Genomic DNA, 19,231 nt, shown 5'->3' with positions numbered 1-19,231 from the left:
GTGTGTATTCGGAAAGCCTGACTCTACACGGACCTTGTTAAAGAAATACAGGATACAATGTTAGAGAGCCAGGGACAAATCTGGCCTCAGGTCTTTCACCTCTTCACTGGTGATCACCACAGTCTTGGTTTGAGAGGTGGCGACAGAGATCTGACAAGTCAAATAACAAACTATTTTGCACTCACACACACACATATATATATATATTTACATACATATATACACACACACATATATACCAAACCATTAGTTTTGTGCAGTGAAAATATACTTTCTGGATGCTTTGTCACGTCCAAATTGTCTCTCATCCCATGTTTTATCACGTAACTGCCAAAAGCTAAGGCAGTTTTAAGACATTTAAATACATTTCTAAAGGGAACATTTAACTTTGTTACAATTTATCTCTCTCAAAGTTCAAAATTATACTAAAAAGTTGATGAGAATGATGAATGCTTCCCAGCGCCAGAGTCTGAGGAAAGTTTTGACTTGTCCCAGGACAGGGGTAGAATGGGTGGGAACAGCAACATTCTGCATTCCTAAGGAGATCCCTAAGTCTCTTCATAGAACCACAAAAAATCACACCAAAAAAGCGGTCAGTTATGCACTCAGAGAGAAAAAAGGGTTTGTAATGGGAGTCACCTGGAGATCAGCTGTTTTGTCTCTGAAGCAGGTACATACATAACCTGAAATGGTACAGTCAGCAGAGATCAGCCCCCCTCTGGGGACAGGCAGCTGCTCTTGTTCGTAGGGATTACAAAAAAAGGAATTCTCCCGGGGGAAGAATTTGTTCAAGCCTTCTCTGTTTTCTCAGTTCTTTTGTAACATCCCCAGGTTGGGCAAGAACCATTATCTTCTCTTTCAGGAAAGTGAGCCGGGCAGGACCCACACTGCAGCAGCTGCACGGTGTGATAACCATTTTCTAAGCTCTACTTGATCGTGGGCTGTGCAGACAAGTGGGAATAGACCGAAAAAGTCTCTAGTTAAAATGGTAGCACAGAAAACACCAAGTGGGTCCAGATAAACACCCACCAGCAGTTCGCTGTACATTCTGCAAACTAGGTGTAAATACATTTCTGATGTGCCCGAGCCACGCCTCAGCCTAGGCAGAGAGCGTGGCCCCCCGGCAGAGGACACCAGCAGAGCTCCCAAAAATAAATTTCGCTGTGTGCGAAATAAATTAGCTGTGAAAAACCAATATATGAATCCCATTGTGCCGGAGCCTTTTACATAGGTATGGATACGAATTTATTAATGTTTCCAAGCAGCCTAAAGGTGATTTCTGCGTGTTCGGGGCGGCCGGAGCGAGGAACGCCCGGAGCCCCGGGGCTCTCTGGGGCGCCGCGCGGGTCGCTGCTGCCACCTGGCGGCCGCGCCGCGCCACCGCCCCGCGCAGCGCCAGCAGCCGGCCCGCCCGAACAGCCGCGCCCGGACAGGCAAACAGGCTAAAAAACATCACTGCCAATGATGGTGCTCGAAACCTTCACTCAATACACCGGGAGCCGGTCCAAATTGCACTTCTTGATTATGTTTTATAGCTCTGATCTCTCCAAACTTTTATTAAATAAATAAAAAAAATTGCAAAAGGCAAAGTCCATGGCACAAAAAAAGCAACAATCTTAAATGGGATGCAACATTATTTTCTTTTCAAATACTAATAAAAAACACTTATTGACACTCAATGACTTCTCTGTTTAGCTCCCAGTATCTGCGAATGCCTAGCATGAAAATTTAAATGCTGGCTTAGTTTTGCACAAACACAGTCAAATGAGAATATTTTCATGAGCATTAAGGATTCACAAAGTTTCTTGATACTCATAAATAGCATATACTAGACACATGCCTAAGCACTCAGCTGACTGGCATGGAATGGCCTGACTACAAAACCAGGGAACCTATTTCCCATCTGCACATCTGGAGTAGCATGGAGTATTAAACACATCCTGTATATTTCTATGCCCAGTCTAAACTGTGTACTCTGAAAGGAACAGGCTTTAACAGCAGCTGAGAGCACTATCAGAAATTTCTCTCACCACCCCTGCATACATCAAGAATGTTCCACACTGCAGAGGCACAGCCAGTCATTGATATGTGCACCCATACATATGACACAGCTGACATATCAGTAAAAGAAAGGGATCTGATCTGGAGGGAATGTAGCAAGCACCTCTGCCTGCTTGTTCTGGCAGAGAGACCTGTGGAGAAATATCCTGGTACTTCAGGCAGACAGGAAAATAATCAGCATCAGATCTTTCTACGTGGCAAAATGAAGTAGTACCAAGTAACTCCCACGCTGAACCCCTATTCTCAGAAGAACTGAAGAGTTCACCAGAAAAAAGCTAACCGGGTGATAATACAATAAACTCTTCTCATCACCTTTACTGTTTACTCTGTTAGTGACCTCCACTACATTCCCAACCAGCTGGTACTGAGTGACTGTTTCAGTACAGACTCCACCAGAATCCATGTAGGAAGCACCACACATTACAAGAACAAAAATGGAAAACAAAAACATAGAGTACTTACCTATTACTGCACAGAGCTTCACAAACTGACTCAAAACCTTGCCTATGAAAATTAAGATGGTGCTAAATATTAGCTAGATGTTTCATTTGTGTCTCTGCTGACACCATCCTGGCATCATAGGATCTCATGTTTCCTATTTCACTGGAAAATTGTTCCCTTGGGCTAGTTGCATAAAACAACCCCAAACCATGCCATGTACCCCCCAGCTGATAGAAATGTGGCGAGATCTAACCAGGGAAGTTTTGAAGAAAGTGGCAAGAACAGGGATGTAATGCACATGTGAAACTATCTTCAGTCTTTGTGAGAAATAAGCAGAAATGCCAAGTGGATTTGGTCTCCTCAGGCTTATGTCCAGAAGCGAAATGAAGTTACCAAAATTCAGTCTGCTTTAATGGCAGGAAAACAACAGGCTATTGACCCTGTGGCATTAAATGAAGTACCAGGGGCAACAACCACTGTCTTCACATTCTTTCAGTTAAGAAAATTAGGAAAAAAAATATTCACCACAGTTTTTCTCCTTCTGACCTCGCAGTTACCACCCTCTAAAAGGTCTCAGCTGTAATGTTATTTTGTATCCTTACGCTTGATTGCACAGGTGTTGCACAGCAGAATTGTGGTGGGTTGACCCTAGCTGGACACCAGGTGCAGGCCAAGTCACTCTATCACTCCCATCCTCAACAGGACAGTGTGGAAGAAAAAAAGATGAACAAAATCCTCATGGATTAAGATAAAGGCAGTTGGATAGAAAAAGGCTGTGCATGGAAACAAATGAAAACACAAGATTTTTTCTCTATTTCCCATCAGCAGGTGATGTCCAGCTATTTCCCGGGAAGCAGGGCTTCAGTGTGTGTACCAGCTGCTTTGGAACACAAACACCATAATAACAAATTACTATATTACAAAAGGCTCTCAAATTATTATATTATAAAAGGCTCTCTCCTCTCTGCACACCCCCCTCTCCAGCCCTTTCTTAAATGTCGTATCTGAGCAGATATCTCACATTACAGAATATCCTCTGGTCAGTGGGTCAGCTGTCGTGGCAGTGTCCCCTCCCAAGATCTTGGCCTCCCAAGATCTTGCCTCCTGGCCAGGGGGAATGTTGGAGAGATAGCCTTGATGCTGTGGAGAGCTACTCAGCAGCAGCCAAAACACTGGAGTGTTACCGACACCCTTCTAGCAACCAATGCAATGCACTGTGAGAGATGCTATGGGAAAATTACCCCACCTCAGCCAGATTCAATAGAAGCATTTAATTCAGCAAGGTAATAAGAGTGAATATTAAAAAAAAAAAAAAAAAGTATTTTCAGCAATTACTTGTTTTACAATATCTACATTTAACGCCTTGGTAAATATTTTCGTTGCAACCTACATGTCAACACAATTACAATTGAGTAATTTTTCTTCATTGGTCCCAGCTCTGTGCAGGATCCTTTGTTTTGCCAACTAAATCAGTGGGAATGTGAAGGAACACATTTAACCCTTGTTAAAAGTCTGGATTCACCTGAAGTTGAGGTGATTCCCCTCAGGTAAAGCTCAACGTAGTTTGGGCACTATTGAAGTACATGCAGTCTAAATTCATAGTTACATAAACACAGGTTTAAAAAAAGCAATGTGATCATAGTAGATGTATACAAATCAGATCACCATGAGTAGAGTAAATTAATTAATACTTAAAATAAAGGGCCATTTAGAAAATAAAATAAAATAAATACAGAAAGACTGTTTCCAAAAGCAACAGATACTTTTAACAAAAAACTGAGACGCTTTGAAATCTCTAGTTATGCTACTCAATGAAATGTAATAAGGAACTAAGATTTATTTTTTTAGTAGCATTTTAAGTAGTAATTGTTAGCTACAACATTCAGTGTATATAGAGCATTTTTCATCTGCTACTAATTAGAAAGGAAAATCTGAAGAATGACTTGGAAAATCATAACCTAGGTATTAGCATACGATCAATGAGAGTAAGAATTGAATACGTTTATGAAAGACAGGGAATTTGTCTAATAGAAGCAGCTGATAGCATTGTGAAGTTTGCTAAAAGGCACAGACAAGCTGCCATTCCAAATTTAGAGGCAGTAGGAAAATGGAGAAGTTCCACTGAGTGTAGAACAGTACATCACATATTCTCAGACCCCCTGAAGAATATGAAACAAGGGGGAGCCTATTACCTGAATTTTAAGAGATTTTCTGTAGTGATTAAAAAAAAAAATCAAGCTGTGGAAACCAACAGAGCTTTTGGGGGAGGGGTGTGATTTCAGGCTTGTAGGTACCTAGGTGTGTAGTAATACCAAAGAAATGTGTTAACTAATCTGCTGTATGCAGTAATTTACCACTGAGGGGTTACACGCAGCCCACAGAGCTAGGAAAAAAGCCAGAATTGAAATCTAGAGGCAAAACTTAGATTGTTACATGGAATCTGAAAATCACTTCCACTGCAAGTACACTCCAAAACAATGACAGCAGCAGAGGCTCAAAGCATCACTCAAAAAATGCAAAACACTATTCTTTAGGACCTCGTAAAACTTCTGAGATAAAGACTTTATCAGAAGAACATGTATGAATTAAAATAGTTTTTATTAGAAAGTTCAATTCAAGTGAAAGGTATTTTTATTGGTTGCCTGCCAAGCCCCAGAGACCTCAGAAATACATGTTTTCTCTCACAAGCTTGCAAACACACTTTTCATGCCCTTGGCAAAGTATTTCTCAATCTTTCTAAACCTTGCTAGACAGGCTCACAGAATCACAGAATATACTGAGTTGGAATGGACCTGCAAGGATGCGTCTTAAATGAATGACCTATATGGAGATCAAACCCACATTAAAACCTTGGTATTATTAGCATCATGCTCTAACAAACTGAGCTAAACTCAGTCTTGACAAAAAAAAATTGTATCACTATGCTCATGTATGACACCAGATTATCTTTTTTTTGTCTTTTTAAATACACACTCCCCTTTATTAGCTTTCCTTGTTTTACCCTTCGATCATGTTTTTCCTCAGTTATGCTCCTGCCCAGTAAATAGATTTATCCTGGTCTTCTATTAATGTAAGGTTTCAGTGAAGCCTATAGTACATGCATACACATATATTCAGAATTATGTTGCTTGCTCACCTTCCTACTTGTTTCCCCACTCCATTCTGAAGCACCACCCTTTCAGACTATTATCACTTTCCACACATCAAGATGTATCGCCCCTCACCTCTTAAATTATAGCTTAGCTAAGGCTATGGAATTACTTGACTGCTTTTAAAGCAAAAAGAGAATCACAGAATTGTTAGGGTTGGAAGGGACCTCTGGAGATCATCTGGTCCAATGCCCCTGCTGAGGCAAGGGTCACCTGGAGCAGGTGACACAGGAATGTGTCCAGGTGGGTTTTTCATCTCCAGACAGACGAAACTTCATTACCTCCCTGGGCAGCCTGTTCCAGTGCTCTGCCACTCTCAAGGTAAAGAAGTTCTTGTCAAGGTGGAACCTCTTGTTTTGGTTAATGGCCATTATTCCTCGTGCTGTTGCTGGGCACCACCAAAATGGGTCTGGCTCCATGCTCTGACACCTGCCTTTGAGATATTTTTATGCACTGATGAGACCCTCCCAGTCTTCTCTTTTCTATACTAAACAGGCCCAGCTCCTGCAGTCTCTCCTAAAGAGAGATGCTCCAGACCCCCCCATCATCTTTGTGGCCTCCACTGGACCCTCTCCAGTAGCTCCTTGTCTTTCTTGTCCCGAGGAGCCCAGAACTGCACCCAGCACTCCAGATGTGCCTCACCAGGGCTGAGCAGCGGGGCAGGATCTCCCGTCTCGGCCTGCTGGCTATAGTTCCTGATGCACCCCCAGGATAACACCGGCTTTCCGGGCCACAAGGGCACTGCCGGGTGATAGTCAGCCTTTGATTCACTCAGAAGCTGATGCTTCACCTCATTAATTTTTTTCCAGTAACTACGCACTGCTTCTTTTGCAGCTGCATCACGTAAACATTTAGGTTACAGGGGAACCTTTTTCCCTTAAGATCTCAAAGCGCTCCGCAGCAGAGGGGCTCCAAGAGGCTGTGGGGCCGAGCGCTGTCCCGCTCCCGGCCTGTCCGGGACACACTCCCGGAAATGCACTCGGGAAAAGGAGCCCATTTCCCGTCCTCGCCCGGCGCTTCCGGGTCGCGCGCCGGGTTCCGCTAGAGGCGGCGGGGCGGGAGCTGCGGGGCGGGCGGCGGTTCCCGTCCTCCTGCTCCTCCTCATCTTCATCTTCCTCCTGCTCGTCCTGGTGCCGTGGTGGCCGCCGCGGGCTGTGCCGGGTGAGCGGGGCCGGGCAGGGCGCGCCGCCGCCGGCCGTGCGGGTGCCCGCGGGCGGGGAAGGGGAGGCCGCGGGGCCCGGGGCTGCTGTGCCGGCGGCGCTCCGGCTGCAAGGTCTCTTCCTCTGACAGTGTAGGTTTGTCACCCCCGACGCCCATTGCCAAACAAAACAAAAAAACCCCAAGTGTCTTAGCCGAAAATTCGCAGTGGTTCTTCTGCTGTCCGTGTGTCCCGTCCCTGCTCTTGGAAAGCATCCGCATGGTCCCAGCGAAAAATTGCTGGGATTTTATGAAACCGCCCTAAAGACGCGGCGTCTGTTATTGCTGGCTTGCTTTTCCTCTCGGGGATGTGTGTTAACTCTTTTGTGTGTGTGTGGAATAGCGTGGCCTCGGCCAAGGTGAGTTTGACTTGTCACGGCTCAGCTGTGTAGGGCGATGGAGCGGCACAGGCAGCACACGGTGATGATCACTTTCTTCCTTCTTTAGTGGGACAAACATGGTACCCTGTTAAGTACTTTAATTCGTATTTGTTTTGAAACCAGCCGCTCGTTTTGGGTCAGCTAAAAGTAGTGTGGTCTGACGCACAGGAGGCCCTAGGCTTCTGCCAATTGTGTTCTGGCTAATGCCCAGCACACCCAGACCTGGGAAGAGTAACACATCGCAAACTGGTGAAAGAGCCTCAGAGCCTTTCTGGAGTAATTACCAGACTCTGTTAAACAGAAATTAATGAAAGAATTAGTTTTGCTTAAATGCAAGAAATGCTTGTATACTTCTAGCAACAAAGCTTATTTTCTTGTATCATCTTAAAAGTTGATACAATTGTACACAAAGCCTTTTAAATTTGTGTTTAAATTTATGTGGCAAAGTAAAAACGTAACATCGTATTTTTTCCTGTGAATTGTGAACATTTCAAGTATCTCTAATGTTTTAACTTTTTTTGCAGATTAATAAACTCACTGAAGCATTGTTAAGGAGCTAGAAGGGGAGTGAAAGGAGATTTAATTATTTAGGTATTTTCATTTTAGAAACATGGGATTACTCTGGGTCTTTTTTTAAAAGTTGTAGGCATTCAGCTGGTCATAAGAAACAGGAACTAATCTCGGTATTTGAGTATTTCCTCTTTTCTGATGGTAACACTTGACAAAAATATTCAAAATGGCTTGTTCTCATCTTGTTTTAGCTTTTTCCTATTAATTGCTTTAAATTAGTCTGTGGATTTTAATAAATATTTTGACTGTAATCTTGTAATTTAGATTCCGTGGCTTTTCTCTTGATTGTCCAGCTTGAACTAGCACTGCAGAAGTGTGGTATGCTAATGCAAGTCATTGGTATGAAAGATGATTTTTTATCTCTTCTATAAGCTAAGAGTTTTACAACTACTCTTGTGGTGCTTATTTTTACAACTTCAACATTTTCTCCAGGTTTAAGTTTGTTTTATCATACAAGTTCCTCACTGCCATAATGAGGCTAGTAATTCTTGAAGATTATGATCAGGCTAGTGAATGGGCAGCCAAATACATCTGTAATCGTATTATCCAGTTCAAGCCAAGTCAAGGAAGATATTTCACGCTTGGTCTACCAACAGGCAAGTTTTATTCAGTCTTTGTAAATAACTATGCCTAGAACAATGTTTGTATCACTGCTAGCAGATGTAGTATTTAAAAGAACATAAGTATTATTTTTGATAATTAACTATTTTTAAAATATGGATTTGATTTCTGTGAAGAGTTGTGATAGTTTGAGAAACTGATAAATACGAAATGGAAAACAGCAGATTGCTTCTATGTTAAAAAGCATTGTAGCAAAATTTGACTGTGAAGAATTTAAATACACTGATAATGTGCAGACACACAGAACAAAAACTTTATTTAACAGGGAGTACACCTTTGGGATGCTACAAAAAGCTGATAGAGTATCACAAAAACGGAGATCTCTCTTTCAAATATGTAAAGACTTTCAACATGGATGAGTATGTAGGTAAGATGTGCTATTATTTGAGAACATACTGTACTTTTTTTCTCCTTATAAAAACTATTAAAAACTTTGTCAAAGTATCAGGTTAGTCTAGAATGTTTTTACTCATATAAGCATTTTTCTCTATTCCTTTATCTACAAAAATGCAAAAATAAACACTGGGCTAAATTCAGTGCTTTACAGTACTTCTGTAGAAATTTTATTGTCATGTAATATTGGGACTGTATTTCTGTTGAAGACTTTACACTCTGGAATAAGATGTATGTGGGGGGAATGTAAACCAGCTACTTTGTATGTGCCAACAGGAAACCTTTCTTCTCAATGTAGTTTCAAATCTTTCTTTATTTGACTCAGGTTTGCCTTGCATGCCTTGCATCAGCTAAACACAGACTAGAATTTAGGCTGTTTGGTTAAATCTTGTCATATGGTAATTTCACTCTAAATGATTTCAGGGCTTCCCAGAAATCATCCAGAGAGCTATCACTCCTATATGTGGAATAACTTCTTTAAGCATATTGACATAGATCCGAATAATGCTCATATCCTTGATGGGAATGCACCAGACTTACAGGCAGAATGTGATGCATTTGAAAAGAAAATTGAAGAAGCAGGGGGGATTGATCTGTTTGTTGGAGGTATGAGGAAATGCTCTATGGTTAGTTACAATTCAAGCATGCACACTAATTCTTTAATCGCTGTTTTTGTAACTTGACTAAAACCCAGATCTTTCAATTATTGTGTAAGAAAGTTCTGTGACTAACAAAGAATCAGTATAAATTCCAAAACAGAATGGTTGGTGTCCAAGTTTCTAATGACTTAAGTAAGTTTTTATTGAAAATGGGGAACCAAAAGGAAAGGATGAGCCCTTTTTAATTTATTTACAATGTTTGAGGATATGTGTTAACTCTCAGGTCTGGAATGATATATTTTTTTTAACTTTGAAAAGGCATTGGTCCAGATGGCCACATTGCATTCAATGAACCCGGATCAAGTTTGTCTTCAAGAACAAGATTAAAGACTTTAGCAATGGACACCATTTTGGCAAATGCTAAATACTTTGATGGAGACTTATCTAAAGTACCAACTATGGCGCTAACAGTTGGTGTGGGTACAGTGATGGATGCTAGAGAAGTAAGAAATCATTTAGTTCTAGTTGCATGTGTGTTTTCAAGATTAGTTGGTATTGATACTGGGATTGAAAGTAAAGAGACCTTTGTTTTGCAGGTGATGATTCTTATAACAGGTGCACACAAGGCTTTTGCATTGTACAAAGCAATTGAAGAAGGAGTCAATCATATGTGGACAGTTTCTGCTTTCCAGCAACACCCTCGCACTATCTTTGTGTGTGATGAAGATGCTACTTTAGAACTAAGAGTTAAAACTGTGAAGTACTTTAAAGGTGAGCACTGAATCAGGGGTCATGTGTTTACGCAGAACCAACAGATTTGAAATTATATTGATTTAAATCTGAGCCTTCCAACACTTTGCAGTCAGTAATGTATAATATTATATAGTCAAAATATTAAATATTAACTTATGTCTTGTGTTTGGAAAATGGCCGAGAGGCATAACTTGTGCTACCTACATTCCAAACACATCTACTTGGGAAGAGTATTTCCTTTGCTTCCAGTTTGAAACAATGGTTTAGTAATCTTTAACTTCAAACAGCAGCAATCTGGTATTCCACAATACAGGTCTTAAGTATACTGGAAAGTTTAGCTTAAAAGAATCTTACTACATTTATTAATCCTGACACATTTCCATGCTGCTTTTGCTATGTGCTGTAATGTGATGTCTAGTAAACTGTGATACAGACTTTGAAGCAACCTGAGGACATTTTTCATGTGCAATTAGTGTAACAATCCATACTGCCTTTGAAAACATTCCACCCTTTTACTGTGTGTGTTTTTCATATTTGTAGTTGCTATATTGAGGCAAACTTAAAGTAAGTCGGGATATTTAATAGTAATTGAAACTTCCTAGGCTGAATTCCACTTCACTGAGACAGTAGAAGCTGAGAAAAGTAATTTTCTCCTGACTGTATTAGCACAGCACCTGCAATTGTGTGACTCAGTTGTCTTTCTCACTTGCATGGGTACTTGTAGTAGCTGAGGTATCAGAGATCAAGATTGTAATTTATCAAGCTCTTTTTTAGAGCATTATATCACCAGTGCTCATATATGTATTAGACTGCAATTCAAACATTTCTGTGATTTTTTTGTCCTGATACCTCTTGCGGCCAGCTTGTTAATTTTGCTATGTATTTGTGGGGTAGGAGGGAGGGTTAGTTTTTTCCTGTATCACACTGCTAGATAGTACTTACTGTTATTTTCAAATAGAAACTTCTCTAACTGCTTGGATAAGTTTTAAACATTATCCTGTATTTTATATAAGCAGAGGCTTTGCTTGGGAAATACACACCTAATATAGAATCAATAGGTATGACACTGAACATTGCTTTAAAAAATATCAAGGGCTACAGTTTATGAATGTCTGCTATTGTGTCACTGTATTTAATTACCCTGCAATACACAGCAATAGAACTTTTTAAAAGATGGTTTACTCTAAACTTACTTAATTTTACCTACTTTAAAATCAGTGAGTTTTTTTCCCCCTTATAAGATGGAGGATAAATCAGTGTGGGTCAAATTTAGAATTATTTCTGAATCTTCAGGTTAGACTTCTTAGGGAAGCTAGGTAGTTCTTAATACTGCTATCTATGGTAGTGATTTCACTTAAAACTTGCAATATGAAACTGCATTTCTTTTTGTTTGTTTGTTTTATAATCAAATACCACACTAGCTGGTAAATAGTTTAACCTATTACATTTTTTCTAACTTTCTAAAAACCTATAATAGGCTAAAATTATCAAGTGTGTTTATGGCCTTAATAAAAAAGGGAAAATAAAGGAAAAAGAGAAATGAAGAATGAAACAGATAATCAATTTTGAATTTACTAATTTATCTGCAGATAAGTTAGTTCAGGATAATATTTTCCATATTTATGCATGGTCTTCTTAAAACTGTGTGCAAAAATATGTTTATTCAAAGCATACTTGAATATACAGTGGGACTTTCCTTTGAAATAATTGTTTTGGCATCTACCAAGTCTGGTGCATTCCTTTTAAAAAAATCTTTTGTTTCTCACTGTTTTTCCTGTAACACTCTCACTAACAGGATTTAAATATTCTTCATTAAGTATGACAGAAGCAATATTTTGTAACCATTTTTCATGCATCTAGGAAGTGGGTAATTATTTCCTTTTCGTTTCCCCTTTTTAGAAGAGGAAAATATTGGTAGGAAATTTAATGTTTTAAAGCTCAAAACGTGTTTCTAGTTTGCGTAGTGTATGCAGCTGTTACTCTTTCTGGACAAATTACTTTTATGTCAAATGTATACTTAAGTTTTTGTCACTGTTAAAAGTGAAAAAATATTTGACTTGATCTAACATCTGTATTTTATATTAAATAATCACATAGTGATTAGTAATAGATGCTGCATAAGATGCCTTTTTTTATGGTCACCTACAGTAATGACCTTAGATTGTATAGTTATTTCAAATTTCATGTTGCTGCAGTGAGATAAGGTTGCCACCAGCTGCATCATGTGGCAAAGATATTTGAATATTCTTTGCCATAGATTATTGCTAAAATATGCAGTACTGTGAGATTTCTTTCATGGTTTTTAAGAAAATTACTTTTAGTGTTGCATATTTTAATTTTAGAGGCTAAATCTTTTAGTTCATTGCTAAAATGTTCTTTTACTTTGTGGATTGTTAACACCGATCATTACTGTTATTAATCCTCAAGGTGAAATGAGGTTAAAATCCTGCCAGTGATCCAATGTCATACATACCTAGATGTAGGTAACATTTTTACTAAGTTATAGCAAAGTTAAGAAGGAAGCATCTTTTTTTATTAATTGCAATTCAGCATTTTCCATAATTAAAGAAGTTGGAGAGGAAAAAATTAACTCCCCTAATCATAGCTATGGAGGACTTGTATATGACAAGAAAAAACCCAGCTAGAATAGAAAACAGTTGAACTGCTGAAATTGAGTCTGCACTAAGAGTCTGGATTATTTAATTTGATTTTGCCTGCCCAGGACCACAAGTGCATGATTATTATTACAAAGACAGTATTACCACAATGCTAGAACACTGCGAAAGAACTCAAGCTGTAAAAGTCTCACGAAGTGTGCATCTGATTTTTATGGCAAATTGTGGTGTGAGGAAATTACATTGCTGTTACACAGTTTTTAATACACCAAAAAAAAAAAAAGTATTCAGTTCATTTGGAAGTATTCCAGATGTGCTTTTTGGGTCTGTTATCAGAGGTCTGGTCCCTTCTCAGCTGATACTGATTATGTCATTAGTACACAAGTGATACAGGAATATATCTGCTGTCTCTGACTCTGAACTACTTTAAATAGCCATTGTTGTTCCCTTCAATGAACTATTTAAAATGTGTACTTTGAAGCAAATTCCAAATAAAAATGTGGATAGAAGGACATGTTAACAAAGTATAACTAATGTAAAGCTGGCATTGTTGCTTTCCCCCCAAGGTTTAATGCATGTGCACAATAAGCTTGTGGACCCACTGTACAGTATGAAAGAAAACTGAAAGAAGACTGAAGAGGAACTCCATGTGGGTCAGCAGCAACAGTTTTAGGTAGCAGATGAGTTCACTGCTATGCAATATGCTGAAAACTGTTTAAAATGGGAAATCCTAGGTACTGTATTTTTAAAAAGGTCCAATATCTGTACATTCACATTCCATCTGTTTGCTGTGTTGTGCATTTTGTTTTAACATTTGAAGCTCTGCTGTTGGCTGGTACATCACTAAATGGAACAGAACGAACTTGGGAGAGACTGCATGTTATGTAGAGAGGGGAAAAGCAGAGCATTTACTCTAGCACAGCAATGTATTGCATCTGCCTCATGTTAAAGATGATGACACTTCATTTCCCAGAATTCTTAATTTTTGGCTTGGTTAGTGTAACTACATTTTGCATTTGTGTCTCTAGGCAGAATGGTTTTGGCCTTTGTTAATACTATGGACTTGTAAGAGTTGTACAATTTCTACTATGAAATGTTCTGTTTACATATATCTAATGTACACTGAGCTTTTGCACTTGGTTGCCTTAAATTTGTCTTAAACAGTTTTTGGGCATCTCAAGTCCTGCTGTATATTTCGGGCAAATGAAGATACAAAAAACAGTGCCTAAAAATGCACCAAATTCTTCGAAGTTACAAGTTGCTCCATGGATAAAAATATTAAACTTCTACAATAGCACTTTTTCCTCTCGTGTACTTCAAAATACTTTAGGACTTTTGTATTTTTGGTAATCAAGCTTTATACATAAGGATAAATCTCAGTGTTCCTTCCTGGAGGTACCCAGTCAATTATATAACTGATGTTACAATTAAATGCCTGAAAAGAGGTTAATTTACAGGACTATGATGTCTGCAAATGATCATTTAAAGCCAACTGTTAATCACTTTTTCATTGGATCATTATGAACATTGAGCTGTTACAAGGAATGTTATTTCCTACTTTGAATATAAGTAAAACTTAAATATAAATCTCTTGATTTCAAAATTGTTTCATTTCAAATATAAGTTGTCATGAGGAAATCGTTCAGAATTTCAGGGACTGATTAGGCACCAGAAGAGAAAGAGAAGAATTTACTGATGAAGACTTCTTTTGGAAAAGCCCTTGTATAAAATACTCACTGCAAAAAGTGCAACTAAGTGTAACTTCAACAATTTTACTTTTCACATAAATGACAGGCATGTAGTCTTTATTACAAAATCACATCATCTCCCCAGGGATGTGGCAGAGTCTCATCTAAGCTCACCTTTCTCATAAATGAGCTTACAGGGTCCTTTCTAATCTGGACTGTTCTCTGATTCTGTGAAATTACAAAAGCATGGAAGAATCTATCCATAGCAGTGTTTAAGCCAGGCCTAGTGTTTCAATTCTCAACAGTACATTGATCTTCCACACATTTAAAACAGGCATTCAGCTTTAAGGCTCAGTTTATGCACATGTATTTTTGAAGCATAATGCAACATTATGGGGAAAAAAGTTGAAAAGACTGCCTTTCAAGAGAATGTAATATATGATTCAAAATGCAATGTTAGGTTTGTCATTAGCCTTTACAGCTAAGCAAGTTTATAAACAATTGTATAACTAAAAGCAGTAATGACTTTAGGTTAGCATTAAAGGAATTGAATTGTGTTTTTATCTTGATGATCATCCTTCACATGGCAAAATGGAGAATTCTATTGAAACAATATTCATGTTCTTTATTCCAGCACATTTTTCAGTCATGTGCCTCGTTTGACAACCTTACCTGCTAAAGCCCTTTATGTTCTCAAGATGTGTGAGATCACAGAATTAGTATCTTTCCTCCCTTTTTAACTACTCGACTTTCTGTGAAACAAAGGTCACTTTAGTACAGCAGAACCTGTCTGTCTTTGAGTGGGTCTGGGACTGTTTCTGCCTCTTTAATGAACCTGAATGCATTTTTTTTTTGTTGTTCTCCAGCTTGTTTCTCTTGTTACGCTATTTTTATTTAAACTATGAGTGCTATAGGATGTAGCAAGTCAACCCTTTAAGCTGCATAAAATTGAACCTGTTACACTGCAGTAATGGTAAAGCAAGTATTTTCAAGTTCAGTAGGTCCTAAGAGTAAATTCAAACTCAGCCTAGCACATCAAGATTACCATTTTATTCTTTTTCTCATTCTAAGGTATGTTCAAAGGAAAGGGGGAAAAGAAAAAGTAACTACATAGAATCAGGTACTTTTGTATAAAAAACTAGTACTTCATGTGCTGTACAAGTACTAACCAGTTCATTTAAAGTTCTTGCTCTCAAAACTGATATACAAGTCCTCTCAGAATTAAGACTACAATTTATATATTTTTTTTGCCTCAGGTGACTATAGTAAAATTAAAACAGATTCTCAAGGCAGCTTTATGCATCTGTGTAACTCAATTAGGTAACATACACTTGATGTGTCACTCAGTAAGGATATGATTTACTGTTTGAATAATCTCTAGCTTACCTTTAGCTTCTGCCTTATTCCTCAGTACAGAACCAGTGCTTTCTTATAGTTCTAGTTCAAGGAGTGGGGAGGACCTCATTTCAGCTCCTTTGCTCCTAGTATATATCTCTGCATCCGTAGTTCCTTAAATGCTACCTTTTTACAGGGGAGAGATAATAAATATGTTGGAGAGCCTTTATCCACAGCATCCTTCCTTCAGGGTCAGTAGCAGCAGCTTAGGTACCTTTATTAGATGTACAGATACCTAGCTCACATCTAGATCTTTGGTTTTTCAGTGCACCTGAAACAGCTTCAAATTAAAACAACAACAACAAAAAAAACCACGAATCAATCACCAAACAGAAAAACCAAATAGAAAAAAGCCACAACAAACCATTAAAGTATCAGAATTCCCCCTTTTTCTGTGCTCTGAAACGAGTAGAGGTTGAAAGGGAACATGTCCTGAACATATCCTGTTCAATTCCATCCCTCCAAAGATTTTCCCAATTCCTCCTCGTATGCAGGCTGAAACAAAACAACTAGCTTATGATTAATGTGTAGGTACAAGCCAAAATTTAAGGGCAAAATCTCCTGGTGATTGAGTACTTTAGTAGGTATGACTAGCAATTTGTTCTCTAAATATATTTAATAACAAGAAAATTAACTTATGTTTATAATTGCTTTGTGTACAGGTCCAAAAGTAACACCTTATGTTACGCACACTACTAAAGCATTTTACCGAGGACGCACTGACAAACTTTAGTATGCAAACAATATAAATAAAATTTCACCAAATACACCAAGACATGCTGTAACCAAACTTTCGTGTTAAATAATTTTTTAAGACCTGAATTGGTCTTACTAGTGGAACAGTTACAGATCCTGTATTTTGATATATTAAAATTTATCATTTGCCCAGAGGTGAGCATAGCTATGATGAACTAATGGTAAACTTACACACTTCAACCAGTGTAAAATAAACAGTGTGGTAAATTTAAAAAGTTTTGATTTTTTCATCTGACATGATTTCCCATCATCACAATTTCCTGACAACAGCAACTTTGGAGAAAGTAAAACAGGAAACAGCTTGATACTTTTGTGCCAACAGTTCAAACTTTAAAAGAAAAAACCAAACCAACACAACATTGTTTGTCTATACATACCTTTAAATTATTTTTATAACCTTTCTGCCATATAGTTCCTCTCATATAGACTTGCAATGCAAAAAAACCCAAGCTATGTTAATTTTAGTGTTAAAAGTATGAAAACAGTGAAATAAAATGAAAAACAATACAATGTGAGCTTTTAGATGCAGTCATGTAACTTTAATTTCATAATAATCTACAAATATATTTTTGTATATATGTACATTTTTAAGTTCTTTCAATTCATCTTCCCATACACACTAAATTCATTTAAAGTCAAGTATGTTCCCTCTCACAGTGATAAATCATATATTAGCTCACGTGGCTACTGTCTGCAAAAAGCTGCCGTGATAGGAATGATCAGATGTCACTGATCTCTATTTGTCAGTTTCTCTCTTTAGAACACGTATAAAGGCATCTCTTGGAACCTCAACATTGCCAATTTTTCTCATCAACCTCTTGCCTTCTGCTTGCCTCTTTAAAAGCTTCATTCTTCTTGTAATGTCTCCACCATACTGTGAAAAAAAAAAAAAATTACTAAACTAACTATACTACAGCTGCAGCTACAGTACATTCCAGCAGCACAAAACTCAACGGTTCAAAAACAGTCAGAAAAGCCTGTTATATCTTGACAAAAAGATTATTTTATACTTCAAATAATTTGGCCTAAAGGCCACTAGTTAAAAAGAACAAGGAAGCAAACAAGCACATTCATTTGGACAACTGAGTGTCGAACTCTGTCACCTAAATATATACATTCCTGTAAGTCTTGCTGACACTAGACAACACATGAGATCCAAATCCCCTTGGAAGAGCAGCAGGATGCCAGCCAGCTCAGATACACTGAGACATCTTGACTAGTGCTTAGTGATTAGGTGCTTAAATCTAGGAAAACAAACTAACCCCTTGTACAGTGTTGAACAGACACCATCCCACAGCTATGCCTAGGAGAAGAATTATATTGCAGTTGTGAGAAAGGGACACTTGTTTAATATTTTCCAATATGTTCACTTGAGAGAGTCAAATCCAAGCTAAATAAGAGGCATCACAGTTTTCCAATAGCTTTGTTGAGTCTTGTCCATAGTCAACTATTGTGCAATAAAGCTTTATTACAATGTATAACTGCAAACCTAAGTAGAAGTCTAATCACAATAAAGTCTCTAAAGAAGCACATTTATATTTCCTTCTATAACCTGAAAACCAATTCAGGAAGCATGAAGGAAACTTGAAATCTATATGCCTGTGTACAGACACACACATTTACTGCGTGTCTACAACTATTAAAAAATGATGAAGAGATGGGAGTGAACAGACACTGAAAAAGCCATTTATCTGGTCCATTCTTCAAGCTGCAGCAAGAGGTTACAAGCTTATTGTATTAAAAAGTAAAAAGTATCTGTTAAAATTCCACCGACACTTAGGAGCACAAGCAGAACATGTCTTTCCTGGGTTTCTAGGAAGAAATTGGCCTATCATCTTAGCATGACTGTAAGGTTTAAAAATGTCAGAAACATGAAGAAAAGAGAAAAAAATACCTACACATTTTGCCACAACATTTTTTCTGTAAGCTTTCAGCCTGCAAAATAAAGTAACACATACACCTTAACATATTAGAATATCTACATGTGAAGCTAAGTACTTGAGTTGTCAAAATGTTACTGGCTTTTTTACTAGTTTTGTAAGGTACTTTGGCATAATATTTTCAGGTTTCGTATAAAAAGATGGAAGTTTTAAACAGAAGATGTAATCCACAGTTTTCAGTTCTAGAAACATCCCTTAGGATGTATAATATGTACACAAAGAAATCGCAATCTTGCCTTTTTATCTGGAATTTCTGCTATGACTCACAGGAAGTGTAACATCCATGTGTATATACACATATAAACAAATTCTTACAGCACCTCTGCTTGAATTCTGACTTTTAATTATTTTACCACAATTTAAATCCTATTTAAACAGCAAGAGAAAAATGTGATGAGAAACATCAAGGAAATGGTTTGCTTTAAAGAAGCGTGTGCTAGGAAAATGTTTTTGTGTTCAGCTGCAACATATTTCCTTTGGAAGAGCACACATCAGTTATTTTTTTGCTGACTCTCACAGCAAAGTATTCCACAACTAACTGATTTTTTCATTAGTAAGAAACTTTCCACTGCCGAAGAGGAAGTGGACAATGGGTGTTGCAAGTTACACTTTATCCACTAAGTGCAATTCTGACCACAAGCAATCTAAAATAAAAAATAATTATTTTTTTATA

General features: G+C 38.1%; 2 protein-coding genes across 6 annotated transcripts in view; one reads left to right on the top strand and one right to left on the bottom strand.

Annotated features, from left to right (window-relative positions):
* Positions 1–6,651: 6,651 nt before the first annotated feature.
* Positions 6,652–14,366, top strand: GNPDA2 (glucosamine-6-phosphate deaminase 2). Of its 3 annotated transcripts, XM_088163318.1 has the most exons (8): positions 6,669–6,812; positions 7,753–7,819; positions 8,231–8,394; positions 8,685–8,786; positions 9,236–9,418; positions 9,730–9,914; positions 10,008–10,182; positions 13,346–14,366. In XM_088163318.1, the coding sequence occupies exons 3-8, from the start codon at positions 8,271–8,273 to the stop codon at positions 13,402–13,404; spliced, it is 828 nt and encodes a 275-aa protein (XP_088019444.1). In that variant the 5' UTR covers positions 6,669–6,812; positions 7,753–7,819; positions 8,231–8,270; the 3' UTR covers positions 13,405–14,366. The 3 variants fall into 3 exon arrangements, with proteins under 3 accessions (XP_014726577.1, XP_088019444.1, XP_088019443.1); XM_014871091.2 differs by lacking the exon at positions 7,753–7,819 and having other exon boundaries at positions 6,652–6,812; XM_088163317.1 differs by lacking the exon at positions 6,669–6,812 and having other exon boundaries at positions 6,924–8,394.
* GUF1 (GTP binding elongation factor GUF1) overlaps positions 12,846–19,231 on the bottom strand; it is a 23,963-nt gene continuing 17,577 nt past the window's right edge. For all 3 annotated transcript variants that reach the window (XM_014871087.2, XM_088163315.1, XM_088163316.1), the window contains 2 exons: positions 18,517–18,553; positions 12,846–17,492 (listed from right to left, as the gene is read on the bottom strand). In XM_014871087.2, the coding sequence (XP_014726573.2) occupies positions 17,355–17,492; positions 18,517–18,553 (175 nt within the window). In that variant the 3' untranslated portion in view covers positions 12,846–17,354. The remainder of the gene's footprint in view (positions 17,493–18,516; positions 18,554–19,231) is intronic.

Source organism: Sturnus vulgaris, chromosome 4 (genome assembly GCF_052056855.1).
Source record: "Sturnus vulgaris isolate bStuVul1 chromosome 4, bStuVul1.hap1, whole genome shotgun sequence".
NCBI lineage: Eukaryota > Metazoa > Chordata > Aves > Passeriformes > Sturnidae > Sturnus > Sturnus vulgaris.
Note: the sequence above shows the minus strand (reverse complement) of the source record. Positions and strands in the feature narration are given on the sequence as shown.